Source organism: Carlito syrichta, unplaced genomic scaffold (genome assembly GCF_000164805.1).
Source record: "Carlito syrichta isolate Samal-C Ts95f unplaced genomic scaffold, Tarsius_syrichta-2.0.1 Scaffold302456, whole genome shotgun sequence".
NCBI lineage: Eukaryota > Metazoa > Chordata > Mammalia > Primates > Tarsiidae > Carlito > Carlito syrichta.
The window spans coordinates 11753-35048 of record NW_007246552.1 but is presented as its reverse complement, the minus strand read 5'-3'; the positions used below and the strand labels follow the sequence as shown (position 1 = coordinate 35048).

Genomic DNA, 23296 nt, shown 5'->3' with positions numbered 1-23296 from the left:
CAGCTTTCCAGGTAGCTGGAATTACAGGCATGCGCGACCACGCCCAGCTGATTTTTTGATTTATTATGGAGATGAGGTCTCGCTGCCCAGGCGGGTCTCGAACCCGCGGGCTCAGGCAATCCACTCACCTCAGCCTCCCAAAGGCGCGGGATTACAGGCTGAGCCACCGAGCCCGGCCTGTCTTCCAAGAAAAGGCATTGGGCTCCTCCTTTTGCTGGCCCTTGAGTTCTGAGAGATTCAGGAACTTGACTTCACAGTTTCACGCATGTCCACAGCATCCCCGTGATAGGGGCTTGTGGTAGGTGATGAACACTGAAGTAGTTCTCTAGGTCAAGGACCTGAGCCCATAGAGGTGAGGTTGCCAGACAAACTTCCCAAGGAGAGTCATGGGCAGAGGTGGGAATAGCTTGTGAGATGCCAACTCCTGCTCGCATTCCCGCCAAGCAGCTGTCTAATCTGGCACTGCAGATGGTGAATACAGGTTATCTGTGAGCCCCTCCATATGTTTTGTGATTGCATATCATCTTACCTCCTTCTAGATAATTCTTTTCTACAGAAAAATATAATTTGGCTTTCACGAGAGATTTCTGGGCAGCCCAAGCCTGCACAGCTTGGTGTGTGGAAGTGATAGAGTAAGATCCAGTGTCCCCTTTGAAATACTGACCTGGATCAGGCGCAGAGGCTCACACCTATAATTCCAGCACTTTGGGATGCCGAGGTGAGAGGATTGCCTGACCCTATGGATTCGAGACTAGCCCGGGCAATTTGGCAAGTCCTCATCTCTACAATAAATTTAAAAATAACCACGCATGGTGATGCGTGCCTGTAGGCAGAAGGATTACCTGAAGCCAGCAGGTAGGCTGCGGTGGCCATGAGCATTCCACTGTACTCCGGCCTGGGCGACAGAGCGAGACTCCAACTAAAAAAAAAAAAAAAAAAAAAAATAGGAATGCTGACCTGGGCGAGGGACTGTGTTCTCCTAGAGTGGGCTCTGGACAAGGAGCTGCTCCAAGGGGAAAGCAGTCTTCTTCCTCAGAGAGGGTGGAAAGTGACATTGTAGTGGGCGCTGGTCATGTAATTCATAAGCAGGATGGGCACAAATTTGGTGGGAAATTCACCCGCTGTGATGCCAAGTCTAGTGGTGCCAGAGGGGCTGTGAAGTTAAACCTCTTGTCCTGCCTGTCCAGCTAGCAGAGCAGAGGGTTTTTCTCTCCTATTCAGTGATAACGTCCTATGTTTGGTGTGGGGTAGGCTGAGGCATTTTTGTAGCCGTGAGTAGTCGATCCCCTGGGCAGCCTTTCATTCTGTTGGCCCCACAGCAGCGGGCAAGGGGATGGTTAGTAAGAAGAGGCCATCAGGTAGGCATCCTTTGTGGGAGTGAGCAGGCCATCCCTTGCCCCATGGCTTGCTCTGTAACTGTTGCTAGGTAAGGAAGGATTGGCGGCTGGAAACCAAAAGGAGTTGATTACAGAACATGGCTAACTTCCCTTTTCTCCTCTTTGCTCTGCCTGCCGTTATATGTAATAGCCTGCTCTCAGAGGAGGCCTGGGGCAGCAGGGCCTAGCCAGGCAGTGAACTGGGATGGTAGCTGGTGGGGGAGACCGCTTGTTAACACAGAACTAAAATAGACCAGCTCCATTTCAAACCCCAAGGATGCAGAACCATAGGGGGATGCTACCAGCTTAGACAGAAAAGTTGTAACTCAAAACAGCTGTTGCCTTCTCTCTCTCCTGTCCCATCCCCCTCGTCCCTCATCCCTCATCCCTCATCCCTCATCCCTCATCCCTCATCCCTCATCCCTCATCCCTCATCCCTCATCCCTCATCCCTCACTCCCCATGCTGGCAAGGGGCCCATTGTTCCTTAATAGAAAGTGTTGGAAATCTAAACTTGTGTAAACACTGAGTCTATTTTCTTCTACTCGGCTGTGTTTCAAATGAATGAAGTGTTGGCATTGAACAAAAGAAGACACAAAGCTGCTTGTAGAAATGCTAGCTCTTATGGTTTGGTGTGGGTTAGGCCCCGATAGGACCAACCTCCTCCATACAGCTCCCCAGATGAGGGAGAGGTGGCAGGGAAGAGAGCAGCATAGGGCATATCTTCGAGAGCTAGCATTTGGCATCGGAGGTGAGGGACGGAGTGTTCAGAGAGCAGGGGGATGCACAGAACACCCCTTGTCTGAGGATGTTGCTGGGCATTGAGTATCTCACTTGGCTATCAGGATAGAACAGTGACCGGCCAGATCCTATTGTGAATGCAGTCTATTTGGGAGGCGTGTCCAGGTCAGTGCCAACCAGCAGAAGTAGAATCTGAGCCACCTGTGTCTTTTGAAATTTTCTAGTAGCCACATTTTTAAAAATAAAAAGAGGCTAGGCATGGTGGCTCACACCTGTAATCCCAGCACTTTGGGAGGCCAAGGCGGGAGAATCTCGAGCCCAAGAGTTTGAGACCGGCCTAGGCAATGTAGTGAGACTTTGTCTCTACAAAAAAATTAGCCAGGCATGGTGGTACATGCCTATAGTCCCAGCTACTGGGGAGTCTGAGTCAGAAGGCTCTCCTGAGCCCAGGTTATCAAGGCCGTGGTAAGCTGGATTGTGCCTCTGCATTCCAGCCTGGGCGATAGAGTGAGACCCTGTCTCAAAAAAAGTAAAAAGAAACAGGTGAAATGGATAATGCTTTACTGATTATACCAATATAGTGAAGATAACAAGCCAATGTGTAATGAATGTATAAATTATTAGTGACAAGGTTTATGTCTTGCTTTCATCTACTGACTGTCGGAAGTCTGGTGTATGTGGTGCAACCCCAGCCCATCTCAGAGTGCCCCAGCCATGTTCACGGGCTTAACAGATGACAAAGCAGGTCTCAGATAAGCCACCTGTAGCCAGGAAGCACAAAAGCACTGGCTTTGATGTGTAGCCCCAGTCTTGTGCGTGAGTGCTTTGTCTCCTGAGCTGAGAGGGGCAGTGACTGGAAGGTCACCATGTTAAAAGGACTGCCATGGAGGGCAAAACTTGGCCAAAGTTATTGTATAATCTTAGATGGTTCCTGATTAAGGGAGATCAGGTAATAAGTAATGTTAGCATTATTTCAGTTAAAATGTATCCAACAAATGATTGGATTTTTACTGCGTGCCAGGCACTTGCCCGGGCTTGAGGAAAACAGTGATGTTTGGGACAGGGGTGCAGGTTAGTCAGAAAACAAGCAAGATGGGTGGTTGGTTATAAAGCAAAGTACAGGACCAAGAAGAGCATGCCTGCTTGTCCAAGCAGAGAGATTTGATGGGTGTGCAGAGCTTCTTGGTTGAATCTTACCTCACAGGTTGTGGCTCTTTGCTGCGTTTCCTCCAGATGAGGGCCTTCTTCCACTGGTCACATTATCGATCTTGGTCATCTCTGAGGTGATTTTAAAGTTCAAGGCGACGCCCTCAAATCTGTGTGGGGAATTAGTACGTGGGACTCTGGCCAGTGCCCTGGCTCCCTGAGTGGGAAGGGTAAGCATTGCTGCAGCCGAGAGGGCAGACTGAGGGCCACCAAAGGGAGATGCCAGAACCTTCTTTCTTCTCTATTCTCGACAATTCCAAGGAATGTTTACCTCTACTGCACACCCATCACCTGCAGAGAGACCCTACGACTCAGTCATGTGACATTGGCCCCATCCTTATTGAATGTCATACTAAAAACAGGGAAAAGGTATTTCAAAGTATCTGTCAGCATATTCAGAAGTCCAGGGGTCTGAGATTTGGCCAGGTGGAAGCAGATTTAAAACCCTGCTAGGGACTGTGAGCTGTGGACAGAGGGCAGGACACCTCCCCTGCCTGGCAGGTAACCTTGGTCAGATTACCCTGTTCCACCCCACCCAAGGACAGGCCACCCAGCTTCTATACCCTGTACACCCACCCCTTGTGCAGTTCCTTCAGCCTCTGCCCTGTGCTTCATGCCACGCTGGTTTGGTTGAACAGTTTGAGCAGAGCGCTGGGCCGTGGTGTGCAGCCTAATCAGATTCCTGGGTTGTGGGGAGGGGAGGCTGCCCAGCCAGGGCCCTGTCACAGGGCCGTCACTGTTGCCCACAGCAACTGGGAGAGATTAGTGCAGCTGTTGGATGTCAGTTCTCTGCCCTGGGTTGGGCGGGGAGGGTGGGCTGAGGGAGAAGAATGTCTGAGCTGGGTGGGGCTCCAGAGGAGAGGTTGTTTGCACTTACTCCTCTGGCCTTTGGAGACAGATCAGGAAAAATAGAGCATGAAATCCCCTTTAAGAAGGAATGCCAGTCTCGATTAAAACGATATAATGAGGAAAGAATTCAGTATCTCAAGGAGGTGGCCAAGTTGAGTTGCACCTTCTGAGCAGGTATTTCGCAGGTTCTGCTGGCCAGGGTTGCAGGGAGTGGGGAGTGTCAGTGTTAGGAAACGCTCCCAGCGAGGCTGGTGTCCAGGCACCAAGGATGTGGCATGGGTCATGTAAGGAGCTGGGGCATCTGCAAATAGCTGTCTTCTGAGTGCACAGCATGGTGGAGTGTGTGGATCCAGCCAGCTCCAACCCAGCATGCTGCCTGGCAGCTCTGACCTCAGGCAAGTGGTGGCTCAGTTTCCCCATCTGGAAAATAGATCTGAAGACTGCATGAGGACAATACACGGTCCCCAGACTGTTACAAACGCTAAATGGATATTTTCTTCTGATACTTAGAACTTGTCTTTTTTAATATTTCAAACCTTCTACCATTTACAGGTATCCTCTGTTGCACCCACTCTGGCTGTTACCCCATTCCAATGAAACTGAGAGGCAAATTCCAGGGCTTCTCCCAAATACAATACTTGACAGAGAACATGAAAGCAATGTGTCCTTTACTCTTTATTGTCTAATTTTGCTCTTGTAAAGATTGGAAAATAGAGTGGCTGTTTAAATATGGTTTGAGTCCTACATCCCACGTTTCATACTCTGTGTTGAAAAGCAGATTATTTAGAAACTTGAAGGCACTAGACACCTTTAAATAGTAGAACTGCACATCATTTTTCTTAGATTGTGTGGAAACCTGGGAATCTAAAGAAAGTAATTTTCTAGTGTATGGAATCTGCCAATGCAGTCTTAAAAAAATATGCTTAGCATAGTTAAAAAGAATTAACCCTCCCTTACTGATGGCAAGAGGTCATCTGTCTGTCCTTCATCTGTCACGCTGGTAGACTTGATACAGCTATATGACAGAGAAGAGGCCCCAAGGAAACACCTGAGTGGCTTATTATCTCTTTGAGCCACTCTGTTAAGCTTTTGTTGACTTCAGGATTTTCATCTTGTTCTGGAGAGTTAAGGTCACCAGATGAATAAAATACTACTATAGCAAGCACAGAGGGGTGGGTGGCACTAATCCCAAAGTTGTTTAGCCACAAGGTTGAAAGGGGGGGGGAAAGACTTGGTGTCATTGTTTTTCATTTCTGTAAAGCACATTGCTGATAACTTTGCCTTCAGGCTTGCCTCTTATCTGTAGTGTGTGTGCATGTTCCCCCACCCATTTTAGATACTTCCTGAAGGTTATTTGGGCAACTGCTCCAGTTAGTGGTTACAGATTCCAGATTTGTATTTCAGGGCTGATGCTTTTAGTGGTATAGTTATTCCTGGTAAGTAACTTAGCCCTACTATGAAGCTTCAAAACTGCTGGATGTTTCTTGGGCGTTTACCAATACTCCCTACAGATAATGTCCATACCATAATAGCATATTTATCACACTGCATTTCTACCCCAGTCCAGAATTATGCAGTTTTATATAAATAAATAAACAAAAAAACAAATGAAAGAAGGATGTCCTATCTTCTTACAAGGACATTACTTGTTAAAAGAACTGTTATCTCTATGACCTAATTAGGCATCCTATAGCATAGTCAGTTGTCAGTTCATTGACTTCAGAAATTTAACTTTAGTTTTAATTCTAAGAATAAAATTAAATATGGGCAAGACCATTATTTGTTGCATTAAAGTACTTTGAGAATTGAAAGGACAAAACCTCAGCTAATGAACAAGAGTGTTTTCCTTGACCTATTAGAGCTGGTTGGTTCCACCCTGGCCTTGTGTTCCTTATGCCTTTGGTGATTTGGAGCAGTGGCTGGCGGGGTTGGGTCTCTGTGACTTGAGAACACAGTGGAGTCTCCAGCTCTTTTGGAGTCAGACTCTCCTCTGACCATGTTAGCACTCTTTCCAGCTCAGGGAGAGTCAGAGCCATGTGCTATAGAATTTTGCCTGTGTTTTAGAGGGTGGCCATGAGCGTTTAGGACCTATTCTTGTTGTGACCATGTCTGCCTAGCCACTGGCAACCAAAGGCACTTCTCTGAGCACATAGCGAAGCCTCTCTGTGATCAGGGTCCCAGCCTCCGGTGTTGGCAGCCCCTTTCTACCATCTGTGCCTTTGTGTACATACCAGCGGCCACATTGAAATTTGGCTCCCCTCATGAGCTGGGAGGCATTTTCCCCGAGACCCCTGCCTGTCCCAGCTCTTCATCTTCATGCTTCACACCTACCCAGTACTCCCAGTAACTTTACAAGTGATGCTGAGAGAGGTGGGGAGTGAGGAGATAGTAAGTGCAGCCGCTGCGTCCTGTCCCCTCTCCTGTTCTGAGGAGCCCTGCCTTTGCACCCTGATACCACATCCCCCTCCTACCACTTACCCTAAGACCCCAAACCCCATAACAGGAACCCTCCCAGTATAGTGGCTCCACAGTTCAGGGGCTGGGATATCATACGTCAGGGTGGGAAATGGTCAAACCCACTCCAGCATTTTACATTAAAATGGCTTATCCTCATAGAAACATTGGCTGGCATGCTAGAATTCAGATGTTTTTCTAGGTGAATCTGACTTTTATGCACTGCCTTGGGGTACAGAGACACTATTTCTGTGAGCACAATGATTTGGAGTTCACATGTTCTGAGCAGCTTCTATAAATTGATGTTGGGCTGAATGTCCGACCTTTTGTTCCATATATCATCTCACTTTAAATTGTCCTTTGGAGGTTTTCCCACTAGGGAATTTTTTTTCCCTAAGAGTAATCTGTATCTGTATGTGATTTAAAAAGAAAAAGTTTTGTTTTTAGAAGGGTCAGTGGGGTTCTGCTAGCTTCTTTAAATCCTGCAAAGTGATACACTTTCCCCTAAATACATTTGCCTTACTGACAGTGCAGTTTGTTTTCATTTGGAAAAATTGCCCTCAGTTTCCAACATAGGGCCATCTGTGTTGCCAGAAACTCAAAAGGTCTCTCTGGCACATTGTCAAGATCTCTTGCAAAATGAAATTGTCCTATAGCCCGCCCCTCTTCTGTGACTCTAAGCGCAGCTCTAGCCCATCTAAATGTTTTGCAATCATGCTTTTTATGAATTCCTGGCAGCGTTGGAATACCCCACAAACTGGGGGTGAGGATTCATGGGGACCACCTGGCCGATGACTGTGGTCCTAACGAAGCCCAAGTGAGGTTTACAAATACCCGGGTGCCTACATCCAGCAACTTGGTCTGCAGATTTGCAGTTACCTCCATTGTCCTTGAAGAGCTGCTTAGAAACAAGGTTGCAAAGCATTCTTCCCCGGGTCTTGGGAGGCTGGTTGAACCAGAGGGCCTTTGCCTGATAAAGGCACATCCAAGTATTTGGGGTGATGGTTTTCCACACTGGTTTTATTTAAAGTTTATCAACAGGTGCTGAGTCTAAGGCCTGGAGACGACTTTTTTGTGTGTGTGTGGGTGTTTCTTTCTTTTTAACCATCCTCACAATATGCTCAGGTTTCAAAGCAGAATTTTTTTTTTCTATACCACTTCTGAGCAGCTTTACTTATGAGATGACGTTTTACATCTTTTTGTAAGCGAAATGGGAACGCCTTGGTGAAATCCCATGAAAAAGGAAGTGTGAAGTGTGTATCTAGACCTTGCTTAGCCTGTTAGGAGGAAGAGAGCATGTGCTGGTTGGGAGAGTGTGTCCTCTTTCAAGAGGGGGTGAGGAAGCAGGATAGGTTAGAACAGAGGGCTGACCAGAAAGAACACTGATTTCTTCCCATGAGTCACAAGAGTAAACAGAAGTAGTGAGGGCAGTTGTGAAGTTCTTGAGAGTGAGATGAGAAAATATATCCGTTTGAAATGAAAAAAATGTTCCTGCATTTTCATGTTTGCTAAAACATACTGGGAAATGGGCTTTTTCTGATTTTTTTTTTCTCCTTAGCAGGTTAAATTTGGAATAGCACTTTGCAGTTTTCAAAGCATATTGTTATCTGTTGTTCATAGTAACTGCAAAGATTCCCCCTTTTACAGTTGAAAAGGGAAAATGAGGCTTAGAGAAGGAACAGGAGAGAGGCCACAAAGACAAGTGAAGTCTCGGCAGTTTGTTTTCTCGGGGAACTCTAACAGGCTTGTGGCTTAAGGTATTTCTAGAGTCTAGATTCTCGCACTTAATTCTCACTATAATTTGTTTTTAATACTTGTCGAATTGTAAGAGTCAGCTGGTGTGCTTGTGCACATACAGATTCCTAGCCCCATTCTCTAGTTATTCTGATTTCAGTAGATTTGGGGGGGGGATCCAGGAATCTGCTTTAACAAGATCATGAGGGGATTCTTATCTCGGCATGTCTGGGAAATTTTACGTAGCCGGCAGCTGAAAAGCAGATGGAAATAAGTTGTCCAAGGTTACACAGTCTGAATACGCCCACCTCCACCCCGGTGTCTCTGGTCCCTGGGCCCATACTCTCCCATCCCTGCTACTCCACAGCTGCGAACCACAGGGACACAGAGCTCATGGTCAGTATTGGCTGATTCTGCCCTGTGTTTATTGAACACTTCCTACATATGAAACTCTGTCCAGAAACAGGAGGGCATTGAGAATGAGTGAGAGAATGAAGGAGCAGATAGACACAGAGAGATAAATGACGAAAACTCAGTGTTACTAAAAATTCATTACCACCATACGAGTAAAGCAAATTCTAAATCTAATTACCATATTAAGAAGCATTCTCATTAATGCTTCTTAATATGGTAATTAGATTTAGAATTTGAGTCAGCTGGGCTAGGTGACTCAGCCTGTAATCCCAGCACTTTAGCAGGCCAAGGCGAATGGATTGCCCGAGCCTACAGGTTCGAGACCAGCCCGGGCACCTTGGCGAGACCTCGTCTCTACAATAAATCAAAAAATTATCCAGGCGTGGTAGTGTGCACCTATAGATCCAGCTATTTGGAAGACTGAGGCAGAAGGAAAGCAGAGCCCAGCAGGTCAACGGCTGGAGTGGCCATGAACGTGCCACTGCACTCTAGCCTGGGAGACAGAGTGAGACTCCAACTCAAAAAAAAAAAAAAAGACAATCTCCTTGGGTCCCCTCCCAGGCTTTTCTGTCCTCCTTGGGTCCCCTCCCAGGCTTTTCTGTCCTCTTAATAAATCCTGCTTTCTCAAAAAAAAAAAAAAAAAAAGAAGTATTCTCTTTGTAAAACCTAGTAGGTGATGCCCTTCACTCTTAAATATTCATGGCCAATAGGCCATGTATTAATATAAGTGCCTCCAAAGTGGAAAGTGTTCAGGAAGATCAACAGGGTACAAGAAAAAATAATTTTTAAAAAAAATCTCAACATAGAGACTCTGTCTCTACAAAAAATTAGCTGGCATGGTAGCAACATGCCTATAGTACCAGCTATTGGGGAGGCTGAGGTGGAAGGATTGCCTGAGCCCAGGAGGTGAAAGCTGGGGTGAGCCATGATCGTGTCACTGCACTCCACCCTAGGCAGTGGTGAGAGCTTGACTAAAAAAAATTCTTACTAATAAGTTGTGGTGCACTGTTCAGAAAGTTTGCAGACCGCTCAGGCCCACGTGCTCACCTTTAGCAGTTGACTTGCATGCTAACAAGAGTTATCTTTTCCCAATCTGTTTCTGTCAGTAATACTTGTGATATTTACTGTAATTTAATTAAATTGTATATAAGCCAGTGCAGTGTTATTTTTTTAAAAAATAGTCTCTGTGGAAACTTACATTGGAAAGGCTTGTTTACAGTGCAGATTGGACAGAGTATTTTTTTTTAATTTTCAGGTAAGACACCTGTGCACAGTTGAGAAAAACAATCATGAAAATGTAGGATTCTGCTTGGTTTGTTTGCAAAAATCTAGATTCTTGATCTTCTTTAAAGAATCTGAAACTGGAAATCAAAGATATCATATTGTGACTGTGATTCATCAGTAATGGCAATGGGGAACTTCAGTCCGGGGGATGAGACTCATATGAGTCCTTGGCCCTTCGTGGAAGGACTGGCAAGTGTTATGTATGGTTGATTCTTGTTGTTCGTAGAAGCTGGGTTCTGCAGAGTTGCTGCAAACAGAATTAGTGAATACTGAACTATCGCACCTAGGGAAAACACAGGTTTAGGCTCCTGGGTGCCTCTTGTCATGTGTCCATCAACTGATCAATGTGTGACCGTGTTGTGTGTGCGTTTCTGTTTAAGGTCACCATATTATTTAATATGAAGTATTGATTCGCTAACATTGCACTCGTGGCCAATGGCACTGTAACTCATGTCTAAATGAAGCTTATCTGACACACGTATGTTCTCTAATGCACATCATAGTCCCTTGTGCTTGGAGATGTAGACATCACCTCAGAACTATGTCTGGGGCCATATCAACATCAAAAATCACCAAGAAAAAGCACAAAGATATGAGGAACACAGAATAATCAGCCAAAGGACAGTATGTACAGTATAAGAACTGAAGAGAACCAAGTGTAGTCTCCTCTGACCTCAGCAGGGAACGGGTGTGTCAGGCAACTCAGAATTTTCACCACTCTGTACATGTCTGCAGATGACCACCAAAGCACCACAAGTATTGATTTGGGGTTTACACATAAATTTTAGTAAGTAGGCAAATTTGCAAATACTGAATCTACAAATAATAAGGCTTATTATTTTATGTCACTTATTTACATTTATATCATGTACATAATGTGTTTTAGACAGATGTATATGTTTTAGGTTTAATAAAATATTCAAGGTATATATGAATTGCTTTATAAGCCCTGCCTTTGCCTGACTTTAATTAGCAATCTCCCCTCTGCTGTTTTCAGAGGAAAGTTGTGCTGGGAAAAAATGCTCAGCTTTCACTCATTCATTCTTATGCTATCTCATTGGATTGTTTAGAGGAAATTAGTCTAGGTATGTGTCATGACATCCCAGCATCCAGGATAGTGCCCGGTATTATTATAACTTAATTTAAACCACTCTGCAAACATTCTACATGAAATATATGTAGTAAATGCTGATTGTTACAAGGAAGGGTGAGTTATTATAGACTCCAGGGGAAAACGCCTGTAGGATTTGTGGAGTAACGAGTCTCACTGCCTTTACACACTTGCTTGGGTCTTTCTTCCCTCCTCCTCCTTATCTCACCCTTTAGGAAGGGCACAGTCTGACTTCGGCCCCCAAGCTCCCCTCACTGTCTCCAGTTTATCAAGTGCCAAACCAGCTGGTGCCATAGGCTTGAGCACCCAGCTCGCCCTGAGTGTGAACCTCACGTTTACGGAGCCTTCCTGAGCCCTGGTGTCAGCACCTCCCTCCTGAACCCCGGCCCCTGCTCCTTTCCCCCAGAATCTCTCATTATTCAGTTAGTATGCCAAAAGAACCTTGCCTTGCTGATGAGTGGAGCCCTTCACGTTACCCATGCCACAGGAGCACTCAGAGAAGGGACTTCTCTTCTGGAGTTTGTGTAAGTTGCGCCCCTGACATACACTGGCCACAAATAGTGATCTGGATTTGTTGAAACTTGGGGAAAGAGACAAAAAGTCAGCCCACTCTCATTAGCTATTTGTAATAGAAACTCTCTCTCTCTCTTTCTTTAGATGTATGAAGGAACATTTCAGACATACACAGAGGTGGAAAGAACAGTACTGTGAGCCCCCCAGTACCCTCACCCAGTTTCGGAGATTGTTGTCTCTTCCTAAACCAGATAATTTTAAAATAGATTCCAGATGCCCCACATTTCATTTATAGATATTTCATTACATATCTTTAAAAGAAAATAATCTTCTTTTAAAAATAGTCAAAGAACTATTATCATAACTAAAAAATTTAGTCAAATATCTGGAGTTAAATTTCCCCATTTCAGACATCTTTTTCATTCTTTCTGTGCAGTACAGAGCTTTCAGCTGACCGGTGACAAAGTATGATGGGACCACATGGAGTGTGCAGTTGAATTTGACACCTGGATGGCCTGAAGTCAGGGTGGTAGAAGAGCTCCATTAGGGCAGTGGGACAGGGCAGAGGCTCTTGTCAGCCTCTGAGGGTCACTGCCCCCTCTGCAAGTGAAGCTTGAAGCTTGAACATGTTCCAGCCAGAAAGAGAACCTCACCTATTGGGGTTGTATCTCTTCCACTTCCCTGCTGAATTTGTCCCATGACCTGTGACTGAGACCTCTGGGTCCACTGACGTCTGGGTCCTCACTGTGAGAACTTCCAGTCCCTAAATGTGTTCTGGGTTATCTGGATCCATCCCTTCCCTGGGCCTTGGCCCCACTGGTGAGCGCAGCAGGATTCCCTCAAAAGGAGTGTGTTTTGAGTGGCTCATGGGAACCCGAGGTTCTAAATGCAGTTGAATGATGACAGGAATCTTGCTAGGGAGAGGCCCCTGTGCTAACAAGGGGCCAGGAGCAGTGCGTGTGTGGCAGGACCGTGTTCTGCCACACTGCCACGGTGCGATAAGACTGCACATACTTGGCACTTCTTTCTTTCAACGCTTTGTGAAAGTGAGCTCAGCAGCTTTGTGGGTGACTGTGTTATCTCTTTATTTCCAGAGGAGAATTTCAAAGCAAAAAAAAAAAAAAAATGTTTCCATTGAGGTGTATGCGTTTTGAATGTGAGCAAGTTGTTTTACCTCTCTGAAACAGTGACAGAGAGCCTCCCGTTGAGATCTTGTGGGGGCTGTATGCATTTGCACTTGTAAGTATGTGGAATGATGTTTGGCATACAGCGCTGTCCAGCAGAACTTTCTGTAGTCGTGGAGACATACTGTATTTGCACTGCCCAGTGCAACTGAGCCCTTGAGATGAGAATAATGCGACTGAGGAGATTTCAGTTAAATTTAAATTTCAGTAGTCACGTGTGGCTTTAGTAGCTACTGTATTCAGTATAGGTCTAGGGGGATGTTGATAATATAATTATTATTACATCGTGGTTTTTTATTTTGTTTTGTTTTGTTTTGAGTCAGGGACTCACTCTGTTGCCCAGGTTGGAGTACAATGGTACAGTTATTTCTCACCGCAGCCTCAATCCCCTGGACTCATGTGATCCTCCCATCCTATCCTCCTGAGTAGCTGGGTCTACAGGCACTTGCCATCATATCTGGCTAATTTTTTTATTTTTGTAGAGACAAGGTCTCACTATGTTGCTCAGGCTGGTCTCTAATTCCTAGGCTCAAATAATCCTCCTGCCTCAGCCTTCTAAAGTGCTGGGATTACAGGCATGAGCTACTACGCCCAGCCTTGTATGGTTTCTAATATGGTTCTAGTGAAGAACTAGAAGACAACACTGGTATGAAAACCAGAGACAGCATTCTATACAGTGGAGTTTGCTGTGCATCTCTGTGGCCCAGAATTTAGGATGTGGAAGATTATCTCTCAATTGGAAGGGTCACAATTGTTAAGTGGACTGTACTTGTGAGTGTCTTTCCAGGAAAGGGAGTCAGCCTTGTGTTGGGCATGGGTGGGAGCAGGACTTGGGCTCACATTTTGTGTTTGCTTCTTACTGGCTGTGTGGCCTTGCCTGCCTGGGTTGTCATATGCACTGTCCTGGCAGGATACCGTGCACTCATTATGGGCTCTGTATGTTATGAGTTGTGGTTATTTTCCAGATAATGATGGTAATAGTATCACAATTTAATACACAATCACTGTCACTTTTAATTCAGTTGGAGAATTTAGTAGTCATCTTATCCTTGTCAGATGCCAGGGATGTTGATGGGATTGCTCTGGATGCTGTAAAATATATGCTCTTTTGACTTAAACATTTGCAATAATGCAAATCCATTGAGTTGAGAGAGGGAGAAAAACCTCTTGACGTGATCCCCCTGCACAGCGTGGTTCAGCTGAGAGGGAGCAGATCTGCAGAGGTGGCTTCAGGTTTCCAGCCATCTTCTTATTGTGTACAGACTGTGGATGTTTGGGTCACTTATACATCTTGTGCTACCTGCAAAGAACTGGTATCCAGAAGTTGGTAAAATACAATTCTTTACAAAGGAAGAGATTTTGGTACTAACCATGCAGATTGGCTTCTTGATGTCACATTATTTTTGTTTTGTTCGCTTGAAATGAAGCAATAAAAAATATAAGGCTAATGGACGAGTGGAAACTCTGACCTAGCTGTCTTCTCACATCTTGTCCCTCTCTTCTTCTAGATGTGACATTTGCTGCGTCACCTTTCGAACACATCGCGGACTGCTGCGCCACAATGCACTTGTCCACAAACAACTTCCCAGGGACGCAATGGGAAGGCCTTTCATACAGAACAACCCTTCGATTCCTGCTGGCTTCCATGACTTAGGATTCACTGACTTCTCCTGTAGGAAGTTTCCTCGCATTTCTCAGGTATTCTCATCGGCCCATGGAAGCAGCCGGCAGCCACCTCCACAGGTCACATAGACTAAACTTCCTCACCCTGAGGGGTCCTTCCTTAAAATTGTACCAGTTGGGTTTTATCTTTTTTATAATTCAACTTGATCCTTTCAATCTTCCTAGGATTGTTGGGCTGCAAAGGGTGCGTAGTCTCTTATTTGGGGTTAAATTTCCTATTAACATGCATGTCTGTGCCTTTTGCCTTCTTGGGGCCTTGGCATTTAAAAGCTATGAATTGTAAAACATCCCAGCCCTATCAAGATTTGAATTTGTATTTTTAAAAATATTTTTTTAGACTGGGCATGGTGTCTCACATCTGTAATCCCTGCGCTTTGGGAGGTGGAGGCAAGAGAATTGCCTTAGCCCAGGTGTTCAAGACCAACCTTGGTAACTTGGCAAGACCTTGACGCTATAGTAAATCAACAAATTAGCCGGGTGTGGTGTGCGTGCCTGTAGTTCCATCTACTTGGAAGGCTGAGGCAGAAGGATCGCCTGAGCCCAGCAGGTCCAGGCTGCAGTGACCGTGAGTGTACCACTGCACTCTAGCATGAGTGACAGATTGAGACTCCAACTAAAAAAAAAAATCTCTTTAGTATCTGCACTTCAGCTAAATACCTCCAGAATTATAGTTTCTATTAAAATGATTTGGGTCATTATTGACTTGAATGAAAGAAGAGCCATATTTGTTCTCTGCTTAAAAGCACCTACTAAAACTGCCTTGAAATTATTTTTTTTCCCTTTTTAAAAATTGAGTTAGAAGGTATCAACAGTGAAGTTCTTCCGTTGTACAAACCTCAAGCTCAGTGGATTGTTCCATATATGTTAACCCATGTGTGAACACCTGTGTAACCCCTCCAGATGACGTTCCTCCCTCCTCCACCTCTCTCCTCCACCTCTACAGTGTTCCCTCTCTCACAATCATAGAGGTAGCTGGTTCTCCAACCTCTGTCACCAACATTTTTGTGAGATATCCTTTTTCCTTTTTATTTTTTTTTAAGTTGGAGTCTCACTCTGTCGCCCAGGCTGAAATGCATTGGCATGCTCATAGCCACCACAGCCTCAATTTGCTGGGCTCAGGTGATCCTTCTGCCTCAGCCATCCAAGTACCTGGAGCTACAACGCCCAGTTAATTTTTTGATTTATTGTAGAGACGAGATCTCCCAAGTTGTCTAGGCTGGTCTCGAATCCCTGGGCTCAGGCAGTCCTCTTGCCTCGGCCTCCCGAAGTGCTGGTATTATAGGCTTAGGCCACCACATCCAGCCAGTGACACTCATTTTTATAAAGATAATTAATTCTGCCTTTTTATTATTGTTACTTAACTGTACTTCAGCATGTCTCTGGTAAGAAACCCTGGAGGTTGATACCATTCATCAAGCGTACGTGATTCTTAAGATCCTCTGTGGCTTTCCTTACTCGGTCCAGGGTTAGCAAGTAGGAGAAGGGCAGCATCTTTTCTGTTATGGAGGAAGGCTGTACACTGGGGCAATGGTATAACAAATACTTACTGCATTTCCATTTAGTATTTCTTTTTCCATCCTTACCTTTGTTCCCTTGCTTTTGCCGGGGGATTCCGTGCAGGCCTGGTGCGAAACAAACCTGCGGAGGTGTATCAGTGAGCAGCACCGTTTCGTCTGTGACACCTGCGACAAAGCATTCCCCATGCTCTCCTCACTTGCCCTGCACAAGCAGACCCACCTTGCCGCAGACCAGGGTCGGGAAAAGCTGCAGGCCAAGGCCCTGCCTGATGACGCCCCAGACCAGAAGGCCTTTCTGGCCTCACTGGACCTGCAGCACACCAAAGACATCAGGCCCGCCCCTGCCGAGGAGCCCCTGCCGGATGACAACCAAGCAATACAGCTCCAGACACTCAAGTGTCAGCTACCTCAGGACCCCGGCTGCACCAGCGTGCTAAGTCTGTCTCCCTTCGAAGCTGCTTCCCTGGGCAGCTCTCTCACAGTTCTCCCCGCGACCAAGGAGAACATAAAGCATCTGTCCCTGCAGCCCTTCCAGAAGGGCTTCATCATCCAGCCAGACAGTAGCATTGTGGTCAAGCCCATATCTGGAGAGTCGGCCATCGAGCTGGCAGACATCCAGCAGATTCTGAAGATGGCAGCCTCAGCCCCCCCTCAGATCAGTCTTCCGCCTCTCTCCAAGGCCCCTGCTGCCCCTCTGCAGGCAATTTTCAAGCACATGCCCCCTCTGAAGCCAAAGCCCCTGGTCACACCAAGGACAGTGGTGGCCACCTCCACGCCCCCACCTCTCGTCAATGCCCAGCAGGCCTCCCCTGGCTCCATCAGTCCCAGTCTCCCACCCCCCACCCCTGAAGCTCCTCAAAGGCTCGGTAGAGGCTGCGTCCAGTGCCCACCTGCTGCAGGCCAAGTCCGGGGCCCAGCCAAATGCAGCCACACCGCTCTTCCTGCAGCAGTCACGGGTGGAGCTGCCAGGCCAGCCTGAGATGCAGACGCAGCTGGAGCAGGACAGCATCATCGAGGCCCTGCTGCCACTGAGCATGGAGGCCAAGATCAAGCAAGAGATCACGGAGGGGGAGCTCAAAGCCATCATGACTGCGCCTGGCGGCAAGAAGACGCCCGCCATGCGCAAGGTGCTCTACCCATGCCGCTTCTGCAACCAGGTGTTCGCGTTCTCTGGGGTGCTGCGTGCGCACGTGCGCTCGCACCTCGGCATCTCCCCGTATCAGTGCAACATCTGTGACTACATCGCCGCCGACAAAGCCGCGCTCATCCGCCACCTGCGCACGCACAGCGGGGAGCGGCCCTACATCTGCAAGATCTGCCACTATCCCTTCACCGTCAAGGCCAACTGCGAGCGGCACCTGCGTAAGAAGCACCTCAAGGCCACGCGCAAGGACATCGAGAAGAACATTGAGTACGTGAGCAGCAGCGCGGCCGAGCTGGTGGACGCCTTCTGCGCCCCAGACACGGTGTGCCGGCTGTGCGGCGAGGACCTGAAGCACTACCGCGCCCTGCGCATCCACATGCGCACGCACTGCGGCCGTGGCCTGGGCGGCGGCCACAAGGGCCGCAAGCCCTTCGAGTGCAAAGAGTGCAGCGCCGCCTTCGCTGCCAAGCGCAACTGCATCCACCACATCCTCAAGCAGCACCTGCACGTGCCCGAGCACGACATCGAGAGCTACGTGCTGGCGGCCGACGCGGGCCTGAGCCCCGTGGAGGCACCGGCTGCTGAGGCCTCGAGGAGGGGGGAGGAGGGCAGCTGTGCTGCATTTGGCGACCACAAGCCACTGGCCGCCTTCCTGGAGCCCCAAAACGGCTTTCTTCACGGGGGCCCCACCCAGCCTCCTCCCCATGTCTCAGTCAAGTTGGAGCCCGCCAGCAGCTTTGCAGTGGACTTCAGCGAGCCCTTGGACTTTTCTCAGAAAGGCCTGGCCCTAGTCCAAGTGAAGCAGGAAAACGTCTCCTCCTTCTTGAGCCCTTCTTCCCTGGCCCCCTATGACTGCTCCCTGGAGCCTATTGACCTGTCTATACCCAAGAACTTCAGGAAAGGAGACAAGGATGCAGCTGCTCCCAGCGAAGCCAAGAAGCCTGAGCAGGAAGCGGGGCACAGCGAGCAGCCCTCTCCCTGTCCCGCCCCCTGCCCTTCCCTGCCGGTGACTCTGGAGCCGGGTGGGATCCTGGAAAGCCCCACGGCCCCCGCGGCAGCTGCCACCACAGCCGCTCCAACGGAGCCCCACGCTCAGCCCCTGCAGGGCTCTGTTCAGCTGGCCGTCCCCATCTACTCCTCAGCGCTGGTCAGCAGCCCTCCCCTCTTGGGCAGCTCGGCCCTCCTCAGCAGCCCAGCTTTGTTGCGGCCACTGCGGCCCAAGCCCCCCCTGCTCTTGCCAAAGCCCCCTGTGACAGAAGAGCTGCCCCCACTGGCCTCTATTGCCCAGATCATCTCATCCGTGTCCTCGGCCCCCACCCTGCTGAACACCAAGATGGCAGACCTAGGGCCCACAGGCACTGGGAGTGACACCACGGTTTCAGACACCATAGGAGGCTCCCTCCCCAAAGCTTCCACCGACACCACAAGCCTGAGAGAGACCAGTGATCCTCCTCCTCCAGCCAGCAGCCCAGAGGCAGCCTCACCCACCGAGCTGGGACCAGCTGGCTCATCAAAAAAGAGGGGCCGGAAAAGGGGAGTGAGAAACCAGCCCCGTGCCAGCAGCAGTGGGGTGGACCTGGACTCCAGTGGGGAGTTTGCCAGCATCGAGAAGATGCTAGCTACCACAGACACCAACAAGTTCAGTCCATTTCTGCAGACTGCAGAGGACGGCGCTCAGGAGGAGGTGGCTGGAGCCCCCGCCGACCACCACGGGCCCAGTGACGAAGAGCAGGGCAGTCCCCCAGAAGACAAGCTGCAGCGGGCGAGGCGGAACTCCTACGCCAGCTGCCTACAGAAGATCAACTGTCCCCGCTGTCCTCGGGTCTTCCCTTGGGCCAGCTCTCTGCAGAGGCACATGCTCACACACACTGGTAAGAGGGCCCGCGGGGCTCCCAGGTGGCGAGTCCTGTTTCCTGGCGGGGGACTGTGCGCTGGCCAGTGGGCAGAGCAAGCGGTGGGGCTGAGAGCCAGGGACTCTTCCCCCACACCTCTGTTCTTTCCTGGCTTCTCTTCCTCCTCCGTCTCATAAGCCCTGGGCTTGCCTGGGGTTGTGGGTTTTTCTTATGGGCTCTTAGGTTCCAGTGGCCTGTGTTCAGGCAGGGTGTTTTCAGGTGAAAGTGGCCACAGGCCCTCAGATCGCTTCTGTATACCCCATCCCTTCTCGAGAAGATGGCAGGATTATCTCCTGGTCTAAGCGAGGAGGCAGCTCTAGAGAAGTGGGACTTTGTGTTAAGGTTTTGGGGCATCGTGAGCTCTGTGTTTTGACATGAGACATTCTATTCTGGCATCCTCATTGCAGCTTTAAAAATCCTGAACGTTCTGTGAAGTTCTTTCGGCTACCATGTCTTCTTAAAGAAATCTTACAAATTGTGGTGCTGACCTTTTTTCTTTTTCTTTTTTTTTGGTTGGGGGAGATCTCATCCAGGCTGGAGTGCAGTGGTGCAATCATGGCTCACTGTAGCCTCGGCCTCCTGGGTTCAGATGATCCTTCTACCTCAGCCTCCTGAGTAACTGGAACTACAGGTGCATGCCACCACACCCAACTAATTTTTTTTTTAATTATTTTGTGAAGGCAAGTTCTCAATATGTTGTCCAGGCTGGGGAACTTCTGGGCTCAAACAGTCCTCTCACCTTGGCCTCCCAGAGTGCTGGGATTATAGGTGTGAGCCACAACACCCAGCATTTTCTTTTTTTTTTTTTTTTTTGAGTTGGAGTCTCATTCTGTTTCCCAGACTGGAGGGCAGTGGGCGCTCCTGGCCACTGCAGCCTCGACCTGCTGGATTCCGGCGATCCTTCCACCTCAGCCTTCCAAGTAGCCGGAACTACAGGCGCGCGCTACCACCTCCAGCTAATTTTTTGATTTATTGTAGAGATGAGGTCTCGTCAAGTTGTCCAGGCAGGTCTCGAGCCCACGGGTTCAGGCAGTCCACTCACCTCAGCCTCCCAAAGTGCGGGATTACAGGCTGAGCCACCGAGCCCGGCTTATTTTCTTTTCTTTTTTTTTTTTTTGAGGGCCACAGCCCTGGGAAAATGAGAAAGCAGGATTTATTGAGAAGACAGAAAAGCTCCAAGAGCAGGAGGGGACCCAAGGGCGTTGCCCCAGCGTTTTCTTTTGAGTTTACTAAGGTGGTTGCATCGTCCCCTGTTTATCATGAAAATCAGCAGTGAGTGAATAGTGGAAGAATTTGGTTTTTTGTTTTTTTTAATGCTACAGTTTTAAGTTGTTCTGGAGAAACACCCAAACATGTATAATATTCTGTGTAACAGACTTAAATTGCCAAAAAGATATTCGAAAGCATTTTTCAAATGTTAGTTTCTAGAAGTTGATTTTTTTTTTTTTGAGACAAGGGTCTTGCTTTGTTTCCCAGGCTAATCTTGAACTCCTGGCTTCAAGGAATACTCCTGGCTCAGCCTCTCAAAATGCTGAGAATACAGGCATGAATCACCACACAACACCAAGCCTAGAAGTTGATTTTTAAAGAAAGTTTAGCATAGAAATCTACTTTAAATAAGTTTATACCAAGAATTTCTAGTATTAAATGACTGTAAAACTCTCATCTGGATTATAATTTTCTGAATCTTCTCACAGGATTTATATTATTGAACTAAGGGTGAATTGAGTAAGATCTTTACCCCTTTGGAGTTTACAACCTAAATATTAATAGATAGGATCTAAAACTAAATGGCACTGTATGTATGGTATATGATTGCTATATAAGATAGAGGATACCCGTTAAATTTGTATTTCAGATAGACAATAATTTTTTGTGTAGGTATTTTCCTTACAGAGTTTGGGATATATTTGTTATATAGTTATTTGTTTTGGGTTTTTTTTTTTTTTTTGAGCTGGAGTCTCACTCGGTCGCCCAGACTGGAATGCAGTGGCCGTTCCTGGCCACCGCAGCCTCGCCTGCTGGGCTCCAGCAATCCTTCCGCCTCAGCCTTCCGAGTAGCCGGAATTACAGGCACGCGCTACCACGCCCGGCTGATTTTTTGATTTATTGTAGAGCTGAGGTCTCGCTGCCCAGGCGGGTCTCGAACCCGCGGGCTCAGGCAGTCCACTCACCTCAGCCTCCCAAAGGCACAGGATTACAGGCTGAGCCACCGAGCCCGGCCAGTTATTTGTTATTTATCCGAAGTTCAAATTTAACTGAGTATCATGTATTTATACTCGCTAAGTATTTTATCTCAAGGTAGTTAGGAGTTTACAATAGTGTAATAAGGGGAAGGTCATGAGAATGGGATGCACACCATGCTCTGTGCCCAGCTAGAAATACATTCTCTAGGACTGACCATCCCACAGAGCTCCTAAGGCTGTCCTTTTTAGAGTAGTTGGGACAGTAGGAAGCCAGTCACAGAGCCATCACTGGAGACTTAGACAAACTGCCATGCGGAGCCTGGGGAGGGAAGGAAGCTGGGAGTCAGGGGAAGTCATGAAGCCTTGGGCAAGGGTCCCTCTGAGGCTGCACTGACTGGTTGCCAGAGATTGCCCTATAGAGATGACATTGACATTTCTTCCTGGTGTCAGGCATCGAGTCCTAGAATTGAGGGGTAGCAAGTCAGGAGTGCCTGTCCAGGGAAGTCTCACTTAAGGGGAACCAGGATTTCTAGATTCGTAAAGTACGTGCTGCCTTTTCAGGCCGTTATTGTCTTCCCATTGAAATAGTTTAGGCCTGACAGAGTGAAGTAGCCATTCGAACAAAGACAGCAATTCAGGAAGGGAAATGTGTCTTCAAGAGAAGATACCCCTCACAGAGGTCTCTTACTACCCTTTTGGGGTGATACCTGCTTGTCGCCTGCGGAGAGTTGGTGGAGAAGTGAGTCTTTCTGTTCCCGTTTTTCAGAAAGCAGGTGGTCTGGATCTGATCATTGGCTTGGCTCTTCTTCAACCCTCCTCCCTCTCCCTGCCGTCATCCAGTCTCCACCAACCCATCCTTCTCCACATGAGAGTTCTGTCCTTAGTGGATACTGTATACATTTTCCCCAGAGAAGGCCATTTACTTTGATGTTTCTATTCCCAGCAAACTGATGGTCTTAGGGAACTGAAGAAACCAGTGTTTCATTTCAAGAGTTGTGCTTGTCTTTGCTCATGCCTGAAATACATTCCCACTTGTGAATCCAGTCGTGATTGCCTGGCTTTTGAATGCCAAAATGTCAGTGTTGGCTTAAAATTTGGTAGCATCTTAAACCAAGCAAGTCAGTGGCAGTTTTGTCTAAGATGAGATGGAGTGAGATGGAATGTATATAAATATAAACCTGTTCTGCCTCTTCTCCCTTTGTAGTTACTGAAAATCTTCTTAGACGTGCCTGATTTGGACCAGTCCCTGACGTCCTACCATATTACATTCTTGGTAGAAAAGCCAGGTGCTAGTCTTCATGACGGTCCTCGGAGGGCAGTGTACTCCAAGCCAGGGTTAGTTCTTTAAAGCCGCCCCACGATCAGGGGGCACGTGGCTGGCTGGTCCTCTACATGAAGGCAAACGTGCCTCCCTGAGTTCTCACATATCCAGCTGCAGAAGATTGGGAAGTGACTTGAAGTAGGGGAGAACATGGCTGCAGACCAGAATGCTTTTAGCCATTGGAGACTCAGTGATGACAGAGTTGTGCTTGCTGCATGCATAGACGCGGTGTGAAGGCTAGTGTTGCTGGGCTTCACCATCTGGCTTCCAGGATGGTCCCAGTGTCACCTCTGCTAAACCCTGTTGTGTTGAGTACTGGGCCATGTCCAGTGCTGTGTTAGAACATTTTCCATTCATCAAGCGTTATGGCTGGCGGGATCCTGAGAAGTCATCTGATCAACTCCCTCTCCCCACAGGTCCCGGTGGGCAGCTCCGCTTTTGTCGGTCACTTGGACCCCTGGCTCCCTAGGTGTCTTGCGAGATGCTTCCTCCAAAGCATTGAAAAAACACTTAAGAGTATAAAAATTAAACACTGACCTGCAACAACCCTGCAAACTAAGGGGTTACGCAGGGGAGAAGGACATCTCTTTTGTTAAGTTTTTTGTTATTGTTGTTGTTGTTGTTGTTGTTTTTTAGTTGGAGTCTTACTCTGTCGCCCAGACTGGAGTGCAGTGGCTGCTCCCGGCCA

At 47.7% G+C, this 23296-nt stretch overlaps 1 protein-coding gene across 1 annotated transcript in view; it reads left to right on the top strand.

Moving 5' to 3' along the window:
- RREB1 (ras responsive element binding protein 1) overlaps positions 1–23296 on the top strand; it is a gene marked incomplete at its 3' end in the record, with an annotated part of 150604 nt that overhangs the window by 115614 nt on the left and 11694 nt on the right. The window contains 3 exon segments of the mRNA XM_021711702.1: positions 14374–14563; positions 16169–16900; positions 16902–19080. Coding sequence (XP_021567377.1) covers positions 14374–14563; positions 16169–16900; positions 16902–19080 — 3101 coding nt within the window.